Source organism: Podarcis cretensis (genome assembly GCF_951804945.1).
Source record: "Podarcis cretensis genome assembly, chromosome: 4".
NCBI lineage: Eukaryota > Metazoa > Chordata > Lepidosauria > Squamata > Lacertidae > Podarcis > Podarcis cretensis.
The window spans coordinates 1,043,346-1,066,401 of record NC_137173.1 but is presented as its reverse complement, the minus strand read 5'-3'; the positions used below and the strand labels follow the sequence as shown (position 1 = coordinate 1,066,401).

The following is a 23,056-nucleotide window of genomic DNA, read 5'->3' as shown; positions in this document are numbered from 1 at the left end:
TATACAGGTGGTACCTGACACCAGTCAAGCTTGCAAAAATTTATAATTTACCTGACAATAAATGTTGGAAATGTAATGAGACTGAAGGTACATTCTTTCACCTTTGGTGGACGTGCCCAAGGATTAAGACCTTCTGGGAGATGATCTATAATGAAATGAAAAAGGTACTTAAATATACCTTCCTGAAGAAACCAGAGGCCTTTCTCCTGGGCATGGTCGGCCAATTGGTGCCAAAGAAGGACAGATAATTTTTCATGTATGCAACAACAGCAGCAAGAATACTCATCGCAAAGTATTGGAAGACACAAGATTTACCCACCCGGGAAGAATGGCAGATGAAGTTGATGGAATATATGGAACTGGCGGAAATGACTGGCAGAATCCGAGACCAGGGAGAAGAGTCGGTGGAAGAAGACTGGAAAAAAATTAAAGATTATTTACAGAAATACTGTAAAATTAATGAATGTTAGAAAAATGTGGGAATGAAGTTATATGGCTTTAGCAGAAATGTTATAAGGAATTAAGTATAAATAGATTATTAGAGTATTAAAGGAAAAAATAAGGTTAGAATATGTTAAGATAATTATAGGATAGAAAACAGAGGAAGATGGAAAGGAATTGCTGAAACAATTAACAGAAGTGGAATACAAAAAGGGAGGTGTGAGGTCGCTGAAACAAGTGAATGAAAGATAAGATATTGAAATTGTTTATACAATTGTTCATATTGTTTTTGTTTTGTTTTGTTAGTTTAATGTCTTAGTGTTAGTGTTATGCAGTGTTTTTGTTTTTGCATTGTACTGTATTGTCTTGTTTAACTTTTTTTTTCTTTTGTAGTGTATAAACTGTTGGGAAAGTAATAAATATTATTTTTTTTTAAAAAATCCTTGCACTTTGGAACTCCCTGCCACATGACATGAGACGGGTGCTTTTGCAGGGCTCTTTCCAGCACCTTCTCAGCACCTTCTCCTCCAGGCAAGACCCCCCAGACGCTCCCAAAGTCAGTGCCAGCCTGGATCTGTTGTTTCCAGCCTGTCGTTGTTCCAGCTTTCCAAAAGTCTGGCAATCTTGCTGCAAATTTTCCTAATGGATAATTTCATTGTTTTTTGGAAAGAGCTTTGAGGCTGCTATTGTTTCACGATCAAGAGGTGTGTAAATTTTATGGAATAAGTAAATACTGGAAGAAGATATAATTTTTTTCTTACATTTTAAAAATGTATCATCATGAAAAAGAGAGGAAAGGATGGGGGGAAATGACTTTTCTTTAGTGATCTTGCGGCCCCCCACCCTGACCTCCGGGCCTGACCTCCGGACCAATCCAGGCATGGTCACCCCGCACCCAGGGACCCCTTGGCAGACCCGGGTCCCAATCCCTTGCCAGACCAGCGCCTCCCCCCCCCCCCACGAGCCCAGGCTCAGCCACGGGGCGTTGGCAGGGCTTGCAATTGGGGGCAGAGACTTCCTCCCCAGGAGGCGGCGGGGGAGGCGCGGCGCTCCGCACGCGCTCAGAGGCGCCCTCGCCTCCGCCTCCGCCCGGGCACAGAGGGAGGGGGGTCCCCGCCGGGCCGCCTCCCCCTTCCTGTCTCCCGGCCGGAGCCAGCGGAAGTTTGGCGGCTGCCCGGCCAGCCGAGGAAGGAGGAGGAGCAGGTAAGCCGGATTGGGGTGGGGGGAGAAAAAGACACGTTGCCGGGGGGGGGGGGGAAGGAAAATCTGGCCCCTCCCCCTCCCTGCGGCCACCTTGCAGCGCCCCTCCCCCAGCCAAGGAGCCCCCCACCCCGCAAAAGCTGCCCATTTTGCAGCCCCCCCCCGACAGACAGGCGTCCACTTCTCTCCCCCCCCCCCTTGAGCTCTCCAGGCGCCCCCTTTCTGCTCCCTCCCCGTGGGGGCGCGGGAAGATGGGGGTCTTTATTTCCTGCCCCCCCCCATTCCTCTTCTGAGCTCCGCCTCCCTGCAGGGCTGGACGGTTCTCGCCTCGCCAGCCCCCACCCCGCCGGGAGGGGGGCGCACACGGGGGTCTTGTGGGGAGAGGCCCGGCCGCGCCCCCCCCCCCCCGCCGTCCCCTTCCGCACCCACCCACCCACCCTACAAGTCCTCCGGCCCCGCTCCGCGAATTGGCCCCATTTCACAGCTTCCAAGGGAAGGTCGAGGCTCGGCTCTGTCTCCCCCCCACCCCATGGATCCTGCATTCCTCGGCGTGCAGAGCCTGATTCCCCCCCCCCGCCCAGCCCAGCCGCCCCCCCCCCTCGGGCTTCCTGCTCAGTGCAGGGCAAGACCAGGCAAGACTCGCCCTGGGCAATCTCCCCCCCCCCCCCGCGCCCTTTCCTGCCTCCCTATAAATACCGCGGCGGGGGGGGGCAGAGGGAGTGTCTCCCCATTGCACAAGGTGCGGCTGGGCATGTCTGCAGCGGAGGGACTGGCCCGGCCTGGCTGGGCTGGAGGTGCGTCCCCCCCCCCCGGCATGCAACACCCCTTTCCTTCTTGTGGGGGGCTGGGGGTGCGGAAGCACATCCTGGTTCCCTGGGCTGGGTCTGACAGGGAGAGGGAGGTAGCCGGCATCCTGCTCCCCCCCCCCCCCTCGACAGCAAGAGCACCTTGGGCAGGAGGGGGTTACTGGCCCGGCTGCTGAGGGTGGGGTGGGGGGGATGAATCAGCATCCGCTGCTCCTGCTGAGGCAGCCGCCCTCCGCACCCTGACCGGCGGGGCCCCTGGGTGCCAGCAGAAGGAAGAGACCGGCGGCAGGAGGGGGAGAGGGTCTGGCAGCAAAGGTCAGCCAGAGGGGGGGCAGTTTGGGGGGCATGGAGGCGTGGGGTGTTCTTCAGCACCCAGAGTTCAGGGAAGCGGGTGGTCTGACTCAGACCCTTGGCTCCATTGAGATCAGTGCAGCCCGCTCTGGCCGGCAGCAGTTGCCCTCCAGGGCTCTTTCTCCCATTGGGGACCTTCTGCATTCCAAGCAGGTGTTTTGCCCCGGAGGGAAAGCCTTTCCTTTCAGCCCTGGGGCCACAGAAAGCTGACTCAGGCACCCAGCCCATCTGGCGCAGCATGGCCAGCACTCTGGCTGGCAGCTTCTCTCTGGGATTCTGGGCAGGGTGCCCCTCCCAGGCATTCCCAAAGATGCCGCCAACGGGGTTTGTGCCAGCGGGGACCTTCTGCTTGCCTAGCAGGCGCTTTCCCACTCCGCTGCCACCCCTTGTCTCTGAGAGGAAGCTCAGCAGAGCGTGAGATCCTCCGGGCTGTGGGTTCAAGCAGCGGGTTGGGCTGGATGACCCTCGGGGTCCCTTCCAAGTCCCCCACTCCTGTTAGTCCTGGTTCTTTAGGAAAAGTTGCCTGGTAAAGGAACAGAGGGTCAGGCCCTGGGGGAAACTCAGCATCGCTTACTCTGACTGGCAGCAGTGGGGGGGGGTCTGTCTCACAGCCTGGATTAGCATTCTGCATGCCAAGCGGGTGTCCTGCCCTTGCGCCCCTTCCCCCTGTCACCTGCCTTAACCCTCTCTCTCTCTCCCTCTCTCCTAGGCTTCTCCCCCACCCTACTTCCCAGCCCCCCACCTCGCCCGCGGAACCGGCCCGGACCCCTCCCTCGGTGCCACCACCGCCCGGACCCCGCCATGCCCCGGGCCTGGCATGGAGCCCTCTGGCAGCCTGCTTCAGGGCAAGCCCTTCTACTGCCGGGAGTGGGCGCTGGGCCGGCTGGCGCTCAGCCTGGAGGGGGGCGGGGGGGTGCTGGTGACGGGGGGCCCGGGCAGCGGCAAGACGGCCCTGTGCACTGAGGCCCTGTGGCCCACCTCCGAGGCGGGGCGGCGGGTGGGGCTGAGCGAGAGCGTCTTGGCCTGGCACTTCTGCCAGCCCCACGATGGCGCCACCTGCTCCCCCCGAGGCTTCCTCCTCCGGCTGGTGGCACAGATCCGGCAGTGCCCCCTGCTGCCCGGGTACGGCGAGCGCCTGGGCCGGGCGGATGCCCAGAGCACCCTGGAGAACGCGCAGTGCAAGAAGGACCCGGACGAAGCCTTTCGCAGGTGAGAGAGAGCCCCCGCCCTGCCCCCCTGGGGGGTGGCATCCTGGTCGCCCCACCGTCCAGAGGGCAGGATCCCCCCTCCTCCTCCTGGATCAGGCCCATCGAGCCAGGCATCTGTGTCTCGCAGTGGCCAAAAACTCCTCAACATACCTGGAAATTGCGGTAGACTGCCACTGCACCTGGAGGCTCCATAAAAGCGTCAGAAGTGCCTGCTGGCTCCCAAGGAGGCAGGGTGGGAAAAAACCAATCATTAAAAAAAATGGATTTTTTAAAATTTAAATCGTATTTTTTAAATAAAATGCTTTTGGAGGGAAAATCATTCTAAAGATAGTTTTCGTTATAGTCCAAAGGCTATTCATTAGGAAATAAGGATTTTGTTTTTCATGTCTGTTAGAAGTTTGAGTTTTTTGTTTGTTTGTTTAACCACATCAGTTAACCAACAGGGATACATTTGCTAGAACGTTATTGTTTTAGTTAAATAAATTGTTATTAAGGAAATGGGTTTTTTTTCCCTCCTTCTGATAAAGTACAGCAGAAAAGTTGTCCAAATATAAACAATCAACTATGAAATTATTGTGAGGTTTAATAAGTTATCTATGTATTTCTAATACTATAACCAAAGTAATTTTTGATATAAGTGTAAAAAACTACTCTGGGAATTTATTATTTCAGAAATGAAACCTTCACCTGTTTTTAAATATTAAGATCATACCAGCAAGAATGAGTCATTATGAAAAAATAAAATAAAAATTGATTTAAATCAAATCCATGCTGCCCACAAGCAAGATCTGAGTCCAGGAGCTGCCTCACTATCCTGTCGCCACTTAGCTCACCTTTTCTCCAAACTAAAAAGCCCCAAACGCTCTATTCCGCCCCCCCGCCCTCCCACGTTGAATTGATCTTAATGCTGCCCCTGTTTACAGCTGTGCACAATTCCCCCCCCCCATATATTCGATTAATGTTTTCCACTCTTCTCTAAACATGTTTTCTTCTTGTTCTCTTATTCTACATGTTAAGTCTGCAAGCAGAACATATTCCGTCAGCTTAAGTTGCCGTTCTTCTTTGGTTGGGACCTCGCTCGTTTTCCGTTTTTGGACTAACAAATCACGTGCCGCAGTATTGGCATACATAAATAATCTTTTCTGACACCTGGGAATTCCAGTCTGAATTATCCCCAACAGAAAAGACTCTGGGGGTTTTTTTGGGGGGAAAGTACTTTTAAACATTTTTTCCAATTCATTATGAATTATTTCCCAATATATTTTTTACCCTTTTACAAGTCTACCACATATGAAAGAATGCCTCTGGGTCTTCCCCATTTGCAATAATCACATTGTGTGCCCCCCCCCAGCATAACAATTTATCAAAGATACATCATCCTCATTTCCCCCTCCCCATTTTTTCCCTCCCCCCCAAAAGAAAAACCCTCCCTCCCCCCCCCACCCCAGACTTCCCTCAGCTCCTCTCTCTGTGTTTTCAACACTTGTTATTCTCTGCATATTATGAAATTGTAAAGATCCTTAATTTATCTATATATATGTTACCAATATATGCTCCAGTCCAGGGGGTCACGAAGAGTCGGACACGACTAAACGACTAAACAACAACAACAAACATGTTACCAATAAAAAGTTTGTGCATGTTTATTCAAAACCTGCCAAGGAGTCCAGTTCATTTTGTTGTTTCTTTAAGTAATTTGTAAAAGGTTCCCATTCTTCTTTAAAGTCGCAGTTGTCCTTATCACGTAGTTTATGAGTTAATTTCGCCAATTCCGCTTAGTCCATCGGTTTCTCTTGCCACAGTTCTTTGGTCAGGATTTCCATCCTTCTGCTATTAAGACTCTCACCACCGTTGTCGCATACATAAGATATTTCTCAGTTTCCTTGGCAGGTCTTTTCCTAAAATGCTTCAGGCTTTTTTTACAAATGTTAACTGGAACATTTTCTTCAACTCGTTGTACATCATTGCCCAAAATGTTTTAATTTCACCCTTCCTTCCTTCTTCCATCCCCAGGGCTGTCCTGCTGCCCCTGCTGGACCTGCCGCCCCCCGCCAAGCCCCTCCTGCTGGTGGTGGACGCTCTGGACGCCGGCCAGGCGGAGCGCGAGGAGGAGCGAGCCCCCCCTCCGGGGCCCAGCCGGACCATCGCCCAGCTCCTGGGGGGCCACCTGCAGCTGCTGCCCCCCTGGCTGCTCCTGGTCTGCACTGCCCGCTCCCACAGCAAGGGGGTGCTGCGCCTCTTCAACGGTATGGGGGGGGCCGGCCGGAGGGGAGGGGGGCCATGGACTTGGGTCCGCCTGGGGCTCTAAAAGCCGGGCGGCTCTACAGGAATGGCTTCAGAAGTCCAACCCCCTGCAGTGCCCAATTGGCAGCTGACTTCTCTTTAACATTAATCTTCTTTAAAGTTGCATATCACCCTTCATCTGGGATAGCCCAGTTGGAAGAGCATGAGACTCTTACTTTCAGGGTTGTGGGTTCAAGTTCTGTGTTGGACAAAAGATTATTGCTGGGGTGGGTGGGGCGTAAGTAAATAAATAAATAATATTATCGCTGCATTGCAGGGCGTTGGGCTGGATGGTACCTTCCAGTTTTACAGTATGATAATTTAGAACTTAGATAATTTAGAATTTAGATGCGGGTGGCGCTGTGGGTTAAACCACAGAGCCTAGGACTTGCCGATCAGAAGGTCGGCGGTTCGAATCCCCACGATGGGGTGAACTCCCGTTGCTTGGTCCCTGCTCCTGCCAACCAGCAGTTCAAAAGCATGTCAAAGTGCAAGTAGATAAATAGGTACTGCTCCGGCAGGAAGGTAAACGGCGTTTCTGTGCGCTGCTCTGGTTCGCCAGAAGCGGCTTAGTCCTGCTGGCCACATGACCCAGAAGCTATTTTTGGACTACAGTTCCCATCCTCCCTCACCACTGCTCCTGATAGGTTGGGATGATGGGAGTTGTAGTCCAAAAACAGCTAGAGAACCAATATCCAATTGGAAAACTTTTATTGAATATATGGGCAAGAATTGTTTACGGCTGAAAATGCTGGCAGCATTAAGACAAATTCAACAGGGTAAATAAGTTTTGGTGGATGCAATAATGGAATACTGATTGGTATAGGTTTTTGTAAAATATGCAGGGATTTGTGATATGTAAAATGAACCATGGAAAGAGAAGAAGGGCAGTCCTGATATACTAAGGATGTAAAACAAGATTTTTATATTGTAAAACAGAAAGTTTAATAAAAATTATTAAAAAAACAGCTGGAGACCCAGGTTTGGGAAGCACTGATCTATAATAATCTATAATAATGATCCTGAAACAGTTCACAACATAAAAATACAGAATAAAACCAGCTAAAACCATAAGATTATGGTTACAATCTTCAGTGTTTTTAAAGCTTTTTGTACTTTAATTGGTGAAAACCACCTTGAGCCTTGAGGAAAAGATGGCATATACAAAATATTATTACTATTTCGTGGCACTTTCTAGGGTGCCCCTGTGGGTGCCAAGTGCAGCCAACTGTTGGCATGTTATCCCCACTTTTGGGGGGCTCACATTTTTGTTGGGGGGCTTTCTGGGGGGAGACCCAGCCCCTTCTCACCCCTCGGTTCTCCCCTCGACACCCCGCAGGGTTCCGTCGGCTGTGCCTGGACGACCTTCGCCGGGAGCCAGTGGTCTGCGATGTCCAGCAGTACATCCTGGCGCGGCTGGACCGGGAGGAGCCCCTCCGGCGCCACCTGACCCGCGACACGGCCGAGGCCCTGAGCCAGCTGCACATCAAGAGCAACGGGTGCCTGCTGTACCTGGAGCGGGTGCTGGACGGTGTGGCGGGCGAGCTGGTCACCCTGCGGGAGGTGCGCCACATCCCGGGCACCCTCTATGGCCTCTACCTCTGGCTGTGCCAGCGTCTCTTCCCTGGCCAGGACTTTGCCCTTGTCCGCCCCCTGCTGGAGGCCCTCCTGGCCGCACCGCGCCCCCTGCGCCCCATGGAGCTGTACGCCGCGGTGTGGACTCGCCACCCGGTGCCCCGGGAGGAATTTGAGGGCTGGCTGGCATCCCTAGCGCCGCTGCTGCACCAGGGACCCAGTGGCACTTGCATCCTCTTCCATGCCAGCTTCGCCGAGTGGCTCTGCGATGTCAAGCACTGCACCCAGAGGTACCTCTGCTGCCCGGCCCGTGGGCATGCCTCCCTCGCCATGAGCGCCTCGTGCCGCGCACCTGCACTGCTACCCGAGCAGGTGCATGAACTGGCGCTCCACCTGCTCCATGCTGAACTGGGCATGGAGGCTTGGCAGCTGGCGCTGTGGCTGGTGTGGTGCGGGGCGCCAGTTGAACACTGCCTGGAGCCTGAGGAGGCACTGCTGCTGCCCCTGGCGCCTGCGGTGCTGGAGCTTCTGGTGCTGGCGGGGGCACGGATGGGCTCCCAGGGGCCTGGACCATCCCTTCAACAGGCCCTCGAGAGGGAGGACTCGGTGCGGCTGCTCTTGGAAAACGGCGCCAGCGTCAACCAGCGGGACGTCACAGGGCGCACCCTGCTGGCCAGTGCTGCTCACAGCGGCAACCACGAGGTGGCGGGTCTTCTCCTGGCACGTGGGGCGCAGGCCGAGGTCCCGGACCGTCATGGGCAGACGCCCATGACCCTGGCTGCCCGCCAGGGCCACACCAAAGTCCTGCTCTGTTTGCTGGCACACGGCGCCCAGGTAGATCGCCCTGACCGGGAGGGCTGGACGGCACTGCGGGCAGCTGCCTGGGGGGGCCACGGCGAGGCCGTGGGGATCCTGCTGCGAGCCGGCGCCAACGTGGACTGTGCTGACGCAGAAGGGAGGACGGCACTGAGGGCAGCGGCCTGGGGTGGCCATGAGGAGATAGTTGCCACACTGCTGGAGCACGGAGCCGACCTCAACCGGGCAGATACAGAGGGACGCACGGCACTCATTGCTGCGGCCTACATGGGGCACCGCGAGATTGTGGCGCTGCTGCTGGCACACGGAGCCCACGTCGACCACGCTGACGTGGACGGGCGCACGGCCCTGTCGGTGGCGGCCCTGTGCGTGCCTGCCAGCCGCGGCTACGCCAAGGTGGTGGAGCTCCTCCTGGACTACGGGGCATCCCCGGGGCACAAGGACCGGGATGGCATGACCCCCTTGCTGGTGGCTGCCTACGAGGGCCACGCCGACGTGGTGGAGCTGCTGCTGGAGGCCGGGGCGGACGTGGACGAGGCCGACGGGGCTGGTTGTGCTCCTCTGTTGGCAGCCGCCTCCATGGGCCACCGTGCCGTGGTGGACACCTTGCTGCTCTGGGGGGCGGCCGTCGACGGGCTGGATGGCGAGGGCCGCACGGCACTGGGTGTGGCCGCTGGGCAGGGCAGCGAGGCGGTGGTTCGGGCGCTGCTGGAGAGAGGCCTGGACGAGAACCACCGGGACGCCCTGGGCTGGACCCCACTGCACCTAGCTGCCTGGCAGGGCCACGCCAGGACGTGCGCCGCGCTCCTGGAGACCGGGGCCCGTGTGGCGGAAACAAACCGAGACGGGAGGGTGCCCCTGATGCTGGCTGCCCAGGAGGGCCACACGGACACCGTGCAGCTCCTGCTGGACCGCGGCTCCCCCATCGACCACCAGGGCTACGACGGGCTCTCCGCCCTCTCACTGTCCATGTTGGGGGGCCACCGATCCACGGCCGAGCTGCTCCTGCGCAAGGGGGCCGACGTCAACCTCTCGGACGCTGAGGGGCGCCCCATGCTGTACCTGCTGGTGCTCGAGGGGCGCTTGGAGATGGCGGAGCTGCTGCTGGAGAATGGGGCTGGGCTAGAGGGGCAGGACGCCCAGGGACGCTCAGCTCTGCATGTGGCCTGCTGGCAGGGCCACGCCAAGGCGGCGCAACTGCTGCTGAGCTACGGGGCCGACGTGGACGCGTTGGACACGGAGCGCCGTTCTGCCCTGCACCTGGCAGCCTGGAGGGGCCACGCCCAGATCGCCCGGCTACTGCTGGAGGGCGGGGCTCAGCCTGACCATGCCTGCAACCAGGGGGCCACGGCGCTGGGCATCGCTGCCCAGGAGGGGCAGGCAGAGGTGGCAAAAGTCCTGCTGGAGCATGGGGCCAGCCCTGGCATCCTCGACAGAGCCGGCCGGACTCCGCTGCGTGTGGCGGCCAGGCGGGGCCACCGGGACGTCCTGCGGCTGCTGGAGGGGCATGGGGCTGCGCCTGGCTCCCCGGGCTCCGTGGGCAGCTCCCCCTCGGCCTCGGTGGACTCGGCGGCAGGTGAGCACCCCAAGTCGCAGGCCTCCCTCTGTTCCTCAGGCGCCGCCACCTCCTCCACTTTCCACTCGCTGGCCACCGCGCAGACGGTCCCCGTGGACACCCTCAGCTTCACCCAGCAGATCCAACAGCACTCACTGCCTCGCCGGCGCCAGGCTGCCCTCGCTGCCCTGCCCCGACCCACAGTGGCTCAGGACAAGCACAACGGGGAGGCCGTGGAGAGCCCCTTGCTCCTCTCCATCGACACCCTGGACCCCCACCTGCACCTCAAGGCAGCCATCAAGCTGCAGTTCGAGGGCCCCACCTGCGGCTACGAGTACAAGCAGGAGACGCCCCTCTGACAGGCACTGGGGGGACGGGCGTTTTCGTGAGTGGGTCTGCTAATGCACAAAGGCCTTAGTGATGGGCACTGCCACCACTTGGGGGTGGAGAGGCAGGGTGTCTGGTTGCCTCTCCCAGGACAGCACTAGTGAGGAAACGGGTTGTGGGATGTGTGGGTTAGGTTCATGGTCTGGGGGGCAGAGACTGGAAGGCAGAAATCGAGCCCGGCTACATAGCACAAAGGATCACCATCTAGGGGGCCGAGCAGATAGGGGCACTTTCCCCACGGCTCCCGGCAACACAGTCGAGGTGCCTTGGACTCCAAGTTGCCAGTTTGGGAAGGTGGACAGAACACCTGAAAAAGGTTAACAGCTCCTGAACTTGAACTTTGGGGCTGTGGAAATGGTGTTTGGGGTTGGACAAGAGCCAAATTCTGTGGTTAGGATTTCAAGGGAGAGGAAGGCTGGGCATGTACAGAGTGTCTTTTAGCAGGGAGGTGCCCGCTGCGTGTTCCTGTGCTGGCTTGAGGTCCAATGCCAGGCTTGCCTTAACCACCTTGCCCGCTCTCTCACTGGGAGGTGGCACCTGCTCTGCCATGGGGTGCAGTTGAGGGGGCCATATCAGTGGGAGCCCATCCCCAAAGGGGTTGCGCACTACCTGTGCAACAGTAGACTGCCCTCCGCCACCGCCTCTAGGCCCAACCAGAAGTAGAGGCGGCCTCTAGCTCTCCATAGCGGGGCCGGCAGTCCAGGTTCTCGGCTTCTTTCCCTTCAGTGCCCCCGTGGTTGTGTTTCAGAACTTGCAGAGTCAGGAGGGACCCCAGGGTCATCTAGCCCAACCCCACACAATGCCAAGATGGGCTATTGGTGGAGAAAAAGCACAGGGGACCTTCTCCACAGCCACACCCCAAGAAATACACATAGCCCACCTCTCCGGGGGTCCCTGGCTCAAGCCCTGCCTTTGGGCCCCGTGGCCCTTGGGTGCCTGTAGGTGGCAAGCCCCTCCCCCACCCCTGGTGCTGTGACCATATGCTGCCTTCGTTGGTGTCTTAACCACTTCTTTAATGAGTTGCCACAAGTGACTTTGGAACCACTGGATACCAAAAATGGCTGGTGGGAGGGAGAGCGCCCGCCCTCTTTCCCTTGTGGGGCAGCCCTCTCCCTGCCCAGTGCCTCCTGCCTGCCTCTGGGAGCCGGCCAGCCATTCTGGGGGGGGGGGATCGCCTCCTTGCTGGGGCCCAAGATGCGATCACGGTGCTTCGTTGCTTCTCCAGGGACCCTCGTGGCTCTCCTTGATTTGCAGAACTCCCGCCATCAATAAAGGTCCAACTCTGGAAACATTCTTGTCCTGGCATCTGTTGGCAGGGTGGGCGTGGGGAGGACTCAAAGGGTGGGGGACGTCCTTGCGTGCAGTGGCCTAGCAAGGGTTGCCAGGTCAAAGCAACTGTCCTTGGTAGAACTGGGCGATATAGTGATAAATGCTCTGAAACCGGTATGGCACTCAGATCAGAAGACCAGTTCCAGACATTTTGAGCTGGCAAGACCTCTTGCTAGCTGGGGGGGCACAGGCCGACGGACGGAGCCTGAGAAGGTCCTGGGCAAGTACCCTCGAAAGCTCTGTTTGCCTGCTTGAACCTTTGAGGAAGCCCTCTGCCCCACGTGTGCTGGAGAGGTATCTGGACTTGGTCAGCTGTAGGGCAGGAGGCTTCCTGCCCCCCAGCTGAGCAGTTGAATGAAGTCCTGGTGCCCTCACACCAGCCAGAGCCGTATCAAGGCTTTGTGGGGTGGGGCGATGTAACTCGGCTGCTTTTTCCTCCCCTAAGGTGGGGGGCAGGAGGCAGCCAGGGTCAGACATCATGATATACAGGTGAAATTTGAAAAATTAGAATATCGTGGAAAAGTTCATTTATTTCAGTAATTCAACTTAAAAGGTGAAAGTAATATATGAGATAGACTCATGACATGCAAAGCAAGATATGCCAAGCCTTTATTTGTTATAATTGTGATGATTATGGCGTACAGCTGATGAAAACTCCAAATTAGCAAGCTCAGAAAATTAGAATATTAAATGAGGCAGTAATTGATGCAAAAGGGGCCCAAACCAAGTACTGAGTACATATGCATGCTTCTACTTCTCAGAGGTCCAATATGGCTCCATTTGCAATCCTTGTTTTGCCGATTTCATTTAATATCCTAATTTTCTGATATGGTTACTCCTTGATCATCACAATTATAACAAATAAAGGTTTGACATATCGCGCTTTGCATGCCATGAGTCTATCTCATATATTAGTTTCACCTTTAAGTTGAATTACTGAAATAAATGAACTTTTCCACGATATTCTAATTTTTTGAGTTTCACCTGTATCTAACGTATCGTGATACTTGGTCGCTGATCTCTTGCAATGCTCAGTGGCCAACCAGAGGCCCAACGGGGAGCCCAGAAACAGGATCCCGAGTGCAGAAGCAACTTGCTGCTATTATTCCATGGAGGCTGAGCTGAGCTGCTGGGGCCAGAAGCCACTGAGAGCCCTCTCCCCATTCAAATTCTATCCAAAGGCTATTCAAATTCTGGTTGCATTAGAATTTGTCGAAATCGAGCTGAATCTGAAAATTTCAAAGGCAGCAGATTATTGTTCCACATGCAAAGAACATTGAGAGCAAGAATAAGGATTTATTAATTCAATTTATATACCACCCTTTATCCAAATGTACAATGTTTAGAGCAGCATAATAAAAACATAATGCAGAGTATGATAACGGAGAACATAATATAATCGCACAAACACATTTAAAGGGATGCAGAATATGAATCAGCCAAAGGCCTAATTTGAAGAGGAACATTTTCACCTGGTGCCTAAAGGTGTATAATGAAGGCACCAGGCAAACTTCCCTAGGGAGAGCATTCCACAGACAGAGCCACTGCAGAGAAGGCCCCGTTCTCGTGTTGCCACCCTCCGGACCTCTCGAGGAGGGGGCTCACGAAGGAGGGCATCAGATGATGATCTCAGGGTCAGTTCATTTGAAGAGAGGTGGTCCTTGAGGTATTGCAACCCTGAGGATTTATGGGTCAAAACCAGCACTTGGGCCCCAAAACTAATTGGCGGCCAGGGTAGTCGGGCTGGGGTTGGCATTACAGGCTGAAACTGTCTCATCCTGGTGAGCAACCTGACTGCCGAATTTCGCACCAACTGAATTTTTCAAACCATCTACAGAGGCAGCCCTGTGTATAACAGTAATCTAACATCAGCATCAGCATCATTATTATTTTGTACCCCGTCCATCTGGCTGGGTTTCCCCAGCCACTCTGGGCAGCTTCCAACAAAAATTAAAAATACATCAAAATGTCACACATTAAAAACTTCCCTGAGAAACAGCCTTCAGATGTCTTCTAAAAGTCTGGTAGTGTTCTTCTCTTTGACATCCGATGGGAGGGCGTTCCACAGGGCGGGAGCCACCACCGAGAAGGCCCTCTGCCTGCTTCCCTATAACCTCACTTCTCACAGGGAGGGAACTGCCAGAAGGTCCTGATAGCTGGACCCCGGTGTCCAGGCTGAACGATGGAGGTGGAGGCGCTCCTTCAGATATACTGAACTGAGGCCATTTAGGGCTTTAAAGGTCAGCACCAACACTTTGAATTGTGCTCGGAAACGTACTGGGAGCCAATATAGGTCTTTCAAGACTGGTGTTATGTGGTCTCAGCAGCCGTTCCCAGTCACCAGTCTGGCTGCCACACTCTGGATTAGTTGCAGTTTCTGGGTCACCTTCAAAGGTAGCCCCGCGTAGAGCGCATTGCAGTAGTCCAAGCGAGAGATAACCAGAGCATGAAGCACTCTGGCGAGACAGTCCACCTAGAGGTTACCAGAGCAGAGATGACGGAATTGAGGTTATCCCTGGCCAGACACAGGCGTAGCTGGGCCACCAGCTGAAGCTGATGGAAGCCCTCCTGGGCCACCAAGAGCTCCGGAGTCTCAAACAACAAGAATGGCTCCAGGAGGAAATCAATCTATGTACCTGCTCAGCTCCTTTTTTTAGGGGTCCCAGGTGGGGGAGGGGCAAGGCAGGAAGGTGTCTTGGTCCTGGGAGTCCCAGCTCTCTCCCAGCTGTAATAAGACATTGTGGGGCACCCCCACACACACACAAGCATCCCTACTCAGTTTGGGGGGGCAGGAGTCGGGGTCTTGCACCCCACTGTGAGTGGGGTGGGAGGAACCCGTCTTGGCCCACCTTCAACAATACTGGAAGGTTTTCAGGCAGTGGTGCATGCTGTCTGCCACCACTAGGTGGCGCTCCCCAAGAAGGGCAACCCCCCGGGGGCTGCTTAACCCCTCGGTGGCCACAGCCCAACCCCTCCCTCGCAGAGGGTAGCAGAAGACAGAGTGGGAGAGGCGCCCCCAGTCGGCCACCACCACCCGCCCGGCCTCATCCAGGGAGACCCCCCAGGGGTTGGTGAGCAGCGGGGGGCGGCCCGGCCCACCCAGCACCCTCAGGAGCTGCCAGGTGGGGGCCAGCACCTTGACACAGCAGCCCCCATCCAGCCCCCGCTCAGAGATGGCCACCTCCCCCCGGCTGTTGGTGGCCACCAGGTAGGGCTTGACAAAGCCCCCTACGGCCTCCCGCCGCACCAGCCGGCCCCTGGACACCCCCAGGACATGCAGCGCCCCCAGACGCGTGTCAGCCACCAGGAACTCCCCCCGGGGGGCAAAGGCGATGCCCCGGGGGCTCTGGAAGCCCTCGGCCAGGGCTTGCAGGAGGCGGCCTTGGGCACTGTAGAGCTCCACACGGCGCCAAGAGGGGCTGGTCAGCACCACGCAGCCCCCCCTGCCCTGGGCCACGTCAAAGTAGGCCTTGCCCGGCAGGGGCATGGCCCGCCCCCCAGCCCGCCCCACTTCCTGCAGCCGGCGGTTCCCAAAATCCACCACAAAGAGGGAGCCGGCGGGGGTGGCACACAGCCCATGTGGGAGGCACAGCTGCCCCTCTCGGCTGCCCCACGCCCCCCACTGCCCCACCAGCCGGTTGCAGGGAGGGCTGGGGGGTCCCAGGTGGCGGGGCACAGCTGGGACGCACTTTAAATGGGGGCTCGGGGGCTCCCCCCACCCCAGCCGGGTCCCCTTGAGGAAGGCGACCCTCTCCGCTCTGCGCCCCGCCAGCTCCAGGCAGCTGCCCCCCAGCTGCCCCCCAGCTCCCTGCTTGGCTCTGTGCAGCCGCCCCAGGGACTCCGCCGAGGCCCACCGGGGCAGGGCCCCCCTGGCTGAGGGCGCCCGGCTGCCCAGCATAGCCATCTCCCGGAAGGGGCCCGATGCCCCCATCTCCCCACTGCTGCTGCTGTCAGAGGCCTCTTCTTGTACCCAGACTGCCCTGGCATGGAAGAGGGTGGCAGGCTCCAAAGGCAAGGGCGTGCCAGGGGCGTCGGCCGGGTCAGGGAGCCCTTCTGGAAGGGACAGGCCTGGCCTGGCTGCACCACCCGTTTCCTCAGCCCCTGGCGAGCACCTCACGGGCACCGTCGCAGAGACGGCAGGCATTGCCTCGGCTGGCAGGGCTCCCTCGCTGCCTTCGGCCTCCCTCACAGCAACCTCTGCCACTGTCCCCATCTCCTCTGCCCAGCTGCACATCTCCCCTCGGGATGCCAGTCCAGCCTCAGCAGATGGGGCCCCCCCTGGCACCTCCGAGGGACAGCTCTCGCTTGCCTGCTCCTTGTTGCCACCCTCTGGGCTGCTCCCTTCCGTGGGCACAGCGGGGCCTCCTCCTTGCCCTTCTCCTTTGCCCCTGGCAAGGACCTTGCTTGAGGCCAGACTGAGGACCCTCTCCTCCAGCTGGAGCTGCCCCAGGATGTGCGTCGGCCGTCCCTGCAGAGATGGCATGAAGCAGGCCCAGGTGAGCTGAAGCGAGAGGGCACTGGCACGGGCAAGCAGATCCCGGGCCTCCTGGGCCCTCTCGGTGGAGGGTGCTGCCAGGAGGCAGGTATGGAGGTGGCTCAGCTGCTGCCGCAGGGCCTGGATCCTGGCTGCGCCCACTCGTGCCGCCTCCTCGTTGGCATCCTGAAGAGCAGCCAGCTCTCTTTGCAGCCTCAGCCGCTCTGCCCGGGCACATGCCCACAGCCGCTCCTCTTCCTGCAGCCCTGCAGCCAGGGCCTCCTCCAGGGAGCGCTGAGCCCCCACCAGGCCCACCAGCTGGCGCTGCTGCAGGGACTTCAGCCAGTCCTGGGCGCCACTCAGCGCCAGTGCCAGGGCCTTGTGATCCACAGGGCTTTGTGCCATCTCCTAGGGAGGGGGCCTTGAGACCTGGGAAGAAAGAGAGGGTGAGATGGGGGGTGTTATGGAAATTACAGGGGGGGGCACATCTTTAAAGTTGTTAAATATTACAAATATTATGCCTGAATGTATCCTTTCAACTTGACAGCTCAGGGAAGTTACCTAGCTTTAAAAATAATATAAAATCAACTCCTTTGCCGGTTTCCTCCATTCCAAAGCTATTTTCCCCTTGAAAAAAGGGACTCCAGGAAGTGCCCAGAGGTGACAATTGCTGATTGTTGGCCAAGGAAAGCCTAATCCCCTCACCAGGCTTGCCAAGGGGTCCAGACATGCAAAGGAAGTTCTGTTGTACCTGGGTCTTGCCCTGACATGTCTGCTTATGCTGTGGTGTGGTGCAGTGGTTAAGAGCAGTAGTCTCGTAATCTGGGGAACCGGGTTCGCGTCTCCGCTCCTCCACATGCTGCTGCTGGGTGACCCTGGGCCAGTCACACTTCTCTGAAGTCTCTCAGCCCCACTCACCTCACAGAGTGTTTGTTGTGGGGGAGGAAGGGAAAGGAGAATGTGAGCCGCTTTGAGACTCCTTCGGGTAGTGATAAAGCGGGATATCAAATCCAAACTCTTCTTCTTCTTCTATGCTAATCTTGTACCAAGGACGTGTCTGGACATCTTTGCCAAGGCTCACCCCTCCCCTTTGGTGACATGTCTGTGATGGAGCAAGGATGCTGTACGAACTGTATTCTGGAATATGGTGGGAAAGTTTTAAAAGACCTTGTGGCCCCATCCTCGGGGTTCCAAATTCCTCTTGGAACCTGTTGCGCAATAAACTTTGGTCTACAGCTGGTATTTCCTCTGGTTGGGGGCTGGACTCCTCCTTTATTCCGCAGGGACCCGCGGGCTCCGCTCGACCAGCTGGGGGACTGAGCAGCCTCACACCTAGATTTTTCCCTAACAGGTGGCATCAGCCTCGCCAACAAACAGGCTACCTGGGGGGGTGAGATGCAAAGGTTTGGCTGGCCAAGCGCAGTTAAACTGTGGAACTCCCTTTTTAAAAAGGTTATTCCAAATCTTTTTTAAAAGACCAGAGGCATTTCTGTTAAGCATCGTTGGCAGGAACGTCCCAAAGGCCTTTAGGGAGGGATTCTTATATGCAACGGCCGCAGCTCGGACTTTGGTGGCAAAGGGGTGGAAGGAAGACGAAGCCCTGACAAAAACGGACTGGCACTATAAGCTACAAGAATTTGCTGAGATGACACAGCTGACAAATCGCCTGAGAGGCAATTCAAATCAAAAATTTATGGGAAAATGGGATAGAATGTATTAGATAAAATGTAAAAGAAACATACAATAATATGAGTACATTCATTTGTTAAAAAAAAAAAGGAATATACGACAGGATAGATATGTGCTGGTACATACTGTATATGATTTGGGGGTGGGGGAATTGTCTTCAATTTTCTCTTTGTTTTTCTTTTATTTCTTTTCAGGTATATAAAGTTTGTATATAATCTTGGTATACATGTTGGAAAATATGTTATGATAAGCTCTGTAATGTAATATGACAATGTTTACCAATGTAATATAATAATGCTAATAAATAAATAAATAAATAAAACTCGGGGGTGTGTGAAAAAAACAAAAACAGACTGTGGAACTCCCTGCCACAGGAGGAACGGATGACTACCAGCTTGGCTCTGCTCTGCCTCCGGGGTCAGAGATGGCGACGCTCCCAAATGCCACTTGCCGGAAACCACAGGAGGGCGAAGGGCTCAGATGCTGCTTGTGGGTTTCACACGCATTTAGTTGGTCACAGTGAGGGCAGGAGGCTGGACTGGGTGTTCCCCCTTTGGCCTGGCCCAGCAGCCTCTTCGGATTTCCTTGTGGAACCTCCAGCCCCAGAGGCAGTCTATCTGCACTCCTAGGTTCTTGGGAGTATTTGGCCTGTGTGAGAACATGGCTCTGGACTTAGCTACCGTATTTTTCACTCCATAAGACGCACCTTTTTCCTCCTAAAAAGTAAGGGGAAATGTCTGTGCGTCTTATGGAGCGAATGTGTGGTCCCTGGAGCCGAATTGCCCAGGGGTGAAAAGCAGGTCATGTTTTTGTTTTTGTTTTGAAAGAGGGAAGTGGGTGTTGAAACAAAGCCGCTGATAGTTTGCCGATCGGGGAGCGAGATAAGGGACTCTAGAGATAAAGGAGGCTTCCTGGGAGGGGGAGGTAAAAGTCCATGGATCATCAGGATTTTTGCATTGGGTCACCCCAAATTCACCCCAAATTCACCATCAGATCACATAGCATGTCCATGGCTACAGCCTCCACCACAAAAAAATCACACATCCACTGTTGCGTGGGACCACAATGGTGAAAAAACATGGTTACAAAGCACGGATCCACATTGATCCTCAAGATTTTTTCATTGGGTCACCCCGAATTCACCATCAGGTCACATGTCTGTGGCCACAGCATGAACCACAACTACCATACATCCACTGTTTCGATCAGAATATTTTTTTTTCTTGTTTTCCTCCTCTAAAAAACTAGATGTGTCTTATGGTCAGGTGTGTCTTGTGGAGCGAAAAATACGGCAGTTAAGTGTCGCCATTCGCATCTCATAGAATCATAGAATCCTAGAGTTGGAAGAGACCACAAGGGCCATCGAGTCCAACCCCCTGAAGTTGCTTTGTGCTCTAGGACCCACAAGGCGGGTCTTCCCCACCTCACCTGCCTGCCAGGTAGGAGAGCGAGCGACAGAGTTTTGGGGTGGGATCTGAGCCTGGAGACGGGGACGCAGAGACCGGCTCACTCTGCGCTGGAGCCAAAGCTGCGACTGCTGCAGAAGTAAGATCTCCTGGGGTGCTGCTGTGGGAGCCCCTCCATCCGTCACTCAGGTTGTATGTAAATAAAATCATATAGCCCAAAGACACCACCGTCTCCGCTGACCTTTTCCCCAAGGAAACCAAAGATGGATCTGAAACTCCTGGCGTCTCTCACCTCTCAGAGACTCAGAGACTCTCAGAGGCTAGGCAGGTAACATTATCATTATGCGTTATATCTTGCGCTGCCCCGTATATAACGAAGCACGAGAATGATTTTTAGCACCTATAATGACCAGGTCCCCTGCCCAGAACCCCTCTGACATGATTTCATATCTCCTTGCTGTTACCGGAAAAATCTGAGGGCTCCCTTGGACAAAAAGTAAAGACACCAACCAGAGTAAATTGGAGCAAATCAGCGGCCTGTAGGCTTGGCCTTTATTGAAGAAAGACTGTCGCAACAGGGTGCTCCCCTCACTTGCAGGTGAGAGGAAAGACCCAGAAGAATAGTGTGCAAGGTCTTATAAAAACTTTTGAAATTCCCCTCCTCTAGGTCTAGCCCAGCCCCAGAAACATCATGCATACATTACAGAAAGGAGGGGTTGAGGGAGGAGTTGGTGGTAACTTGAGTGTCTTGTCACCTGGCTGGTTCCTCCTTTCCCCCCTCCCCATGAGTCACTTCCAGGAGACAAAGGGGAGTTGGCAGTTTCCTGCCCCCTGAGGGAAGATCTGATCAGTGTCCTTTGTTTCAGTCCATGCTGAATCCACTCCCATATGCAAGTTCGTTGTGATCTTGATTGTCTTCTGTCTGGGACCATCAGGGTTGGCATAGCAACTGGGCAGGGCACCTGTGTATGTGCTGGGATGCTGAAGGGATTATGGCTGCCCTGTATCAAGCCTGCCCCATTTTGTAGTCTTTCCTTCATGGAGTAAAATAAAAGTGGAACAGTGCAAATCCAATGTATGGATTTTCTATGAATTTATAACAGAAGCATAGCGTATGTAGTGTGTGAGTGTGAGTGTGTGTGAAGTTTGTACAAACAGAATGATTGGGGTGGGGGGGTGGGGTTCCTGCTACATTGCAGACATAGATAAGTATGTGACCTGGCATGTAGCACTCTTTGCAACTGCCGCTAGGGAAATTAGAGCAAATTATATAGCCAAGGTAGCCACCAACTTTAAAGGAGATGAATTTATTTGACCCTATCTACATCAAGATATTACCAAACTCCGAATATGATTGCACATTGTATTAATTAACATTATTTTTTAATATATTAGTGGCCATGTGATCATTTTAGCCTATAAATTTTATTGTTTAATGTCTTAATATTAAGGTACTTTTATAGCTCTGTTTAGAGTAGGTAATGCCTTGTCTTGAGTTTTTTGTATCAATCCAGTATATTTTCTTTTAATTGTTGAATGATTCTGTGTACATTGCGGCAGCCTTTGGCTATGTGCAATAAAACTGACTGATTACTGCTTTATTGCAGTTTACGGCCACCTGCCAGGGAAGCTTTTGAGGTGATTCCTGCATTGTGGGGGGCTGGAGTCGTTGGCCGCTGGAACCCCTTCCAGCCTCACTATTTCCTGTGAGTTTCGCCCGCTACTTTAGGGTCCCAGGGCAGGTTGCACCAACTGAAACACAACGTTATTGTGCAAGTACAATATTGCAAATCAGTGGGTTCAAAACCTGCGGGATCAGAGATTCTCAGAAGACTAGGGTAAATTTACAGACTATTTGAAAAGTAATTGTGATCGACAGATTATGCTAGTAGGTTTGCAAGAAGTTTTGTAAGGTGAATTATTTGAAATATTGCAAAAAAGACAATGAGGGAAATTATTAGTTAAAGATAATTAAAGGTAATATGAAATTAAGAAATGCATAATAAGTGATAAGAAGAGAAAATCACCAGAGGTGTTGACGGAAGTCCGAAAAATATTGTGTAAGATGTGAAGTTCTGTGGTATTAATTAATATGTTAAAAACTAATAAAAATGTATTTTTTTAACAAAACAATACTGCAAAGCACTAAAAACAGCTGGAAGAGACTCCAGAGGATGGAATTTAGCTGGTCCTAAGAGCATCCATTGCATCTCTGGCTGCCAGGAGCTGGGGAGGGAGGGAGAGGCTAGCATGGCAGCTGCTGTCTCAGGTGTCACCATGAATATCTCATGAGCCCTGGCAGACTCTCTCTGTCTCTTTCCCCACGGCTGCCCCATTCCCAGGCCAGCCTGCTAGGCGCTCAATTCCTCTGGGGCAGACAGATCCGCAGGGGTGTTGGGTGCTGGAAAGGAATTGGGGGTGAGCTTGTGGAGGAGCTATGCAGGAGACAGAATTACTGGGGTGAGGGTAAAGTCCCCCAAGTGCTAGGGGGTGGCTGGGACCTCTCCTCCCCCTCCTGTGGGTCCCCAGGGCCCCACGAGGAACTCACCTTCTCCCTGAAGCAGCAGGAAGATGCTCAGAAGGGTGAGGGGGCTTCGGCCAAGGACAGGTGAGAGAGGAAGACAGGGAGAGAGAGGAAGTGGCAGGCAGGTGGAGGCAGGTGGGGGCAGAGAGGCGTCACGTGATCCTGGAGGCTCCAGCTGGGGGCAGGCTGGGTTGGCAGCCTCTGCGGGGAAGCTCAGAGCAGGAGGGGAGGGGGACAGGTGGGGGCACAGGTTGCCCCACCCTCTTCAAAAAGGCACCTGAATAGGATGCTTTAGCTTACAGAAAAGGCGAGGAAGAGGCAACACGATAGAAGCTTATAAGATTACAGCGTGGAGAAAGTGGAGAGATCAAGCTGAATGTGGGAAGATTCAGCGTGGATAAAAAGAAAGTCACACAGTGCAGTGACTATGGAACTCCCTCCCACAAGAGGCAGGGATGGCTAGAAACCTTGATGGTTTTACAAGCGGATGGGAGGCAGCCGTGTTTCCAAATACCAGATCCTGGAAAATGCAGGAGGGGAGAATTGCTCTGGTGCTCGAATCCTGTTTGTGGGTTCCGCTTTGGGGCAGCCGTTGACCCCTGAGAGGAAAGGAGGCTGCACTAGGTGGGCCGCCTTTGGCCGGATCCAGCTGAGCTTCTCCTGTGGAGATGCAGCTTCAAATTCCATAAAGAGGGTTGAAGAGCAAAAAAGAGCCATGACCCTCAGGGTCCCTTCAGGCTCTGCAGTTCTACGATCCTGGAACCCCAAGAGGCAGAGACATCTGGAGGGAGGGAGGCTGGCTTCTGCTGGGCTGAACAATCAGGCCTACACACCAAGTGTTACATGCCCACCCCTCAGCTCCCTCTGAGACCACGGCTGTGTGCCACCAAGGTAGAATCATAGAATCATAGAATCCTAGAGTTGGAAGAGACCACAAGGGCCATCGAGTCCAACCCCCTGCCAAGCAGGAAACACCATCAGAGCACTCCTGACATATGGTTGCCAAGCCTCT

The 23,056-nt window shown here is 54.6% G+C and overlaps 1 protein-coding gene across 3 annotated transcripts; it reads left to right on the top strand.

The window, feature by feature from the left end:
• Positions 1 to 1,543: 1,543 nt before the first annotated feature.
• LOC307214644 (uncharacterized protein) lies at positions 1,544 to 11,911 on the top strand. 3 transcript variants are annotated; one of them, XM_079973386.1, is made up of 4 exons: positions 1,544 to 1,644; positions 3,508 to 4,007; positions 6,020 to 6,252; positions 7,629 to 11,911. In XM_079973386.1, the coding sequence occupies exons 2-4, from the start codon at positions 3,616 to 3,618 to the stop codon at positions 10,592 to 10,594; spliced, it is 3,591 nt and encodes a 1,196-aa protein (XP_079829512.1). In that variant the 5' UTR covers positions 1,544 to 1,644; positions 3,508 to 3,615; the 3' UTR covers positions 10,595 to 11,911. The 3 variants fall into 3 exon arrangements, with proteins under 3 accessions (XP_079829512.1, XP_079829513.1, XP_079829511.1); XM_079973387.1 differs by lacking the exon at positions 1,544 to 1,644 and adding an exon at positions 2,357 to 2,435; XM_079973385.1 differs by lacking the exon at positions 1,544 to 1,644 and adding an exon at positions 2,628 to 2,762.
• Positions 11,912 to 23,056: the final 11,145 nt, after the last annotated feature.

What these genes read in the sequence shown, in the direction of transcription:
- LOC307214644 (XM_079973386.1), top strand. Translation starts at nt 3,616, where the DNA reads ATGGAGCCCTCTGGCAGCCTGCTTCAGGGCAAGCCCTTCTACTGCCGG. An exon ending in CCGGACGAAGCCTTTCGCAG is followed by an intron (nt 4,008 to 6,019) that starts GTGAGAGAGAGC and finishes TTCCATCCCCAG; the next exon opens with GGCTGTCCTGCTGCCCCTGC. An exon ending in GGTGCTGCGCCTCTTCAACG is followed by an intron (nt 6,253 to 7,628) that starts GTATGGGGGGGG and finishes GACACCCCGCAG; the next exon opens with GGTTCCGTCGGCTGTGCCTG.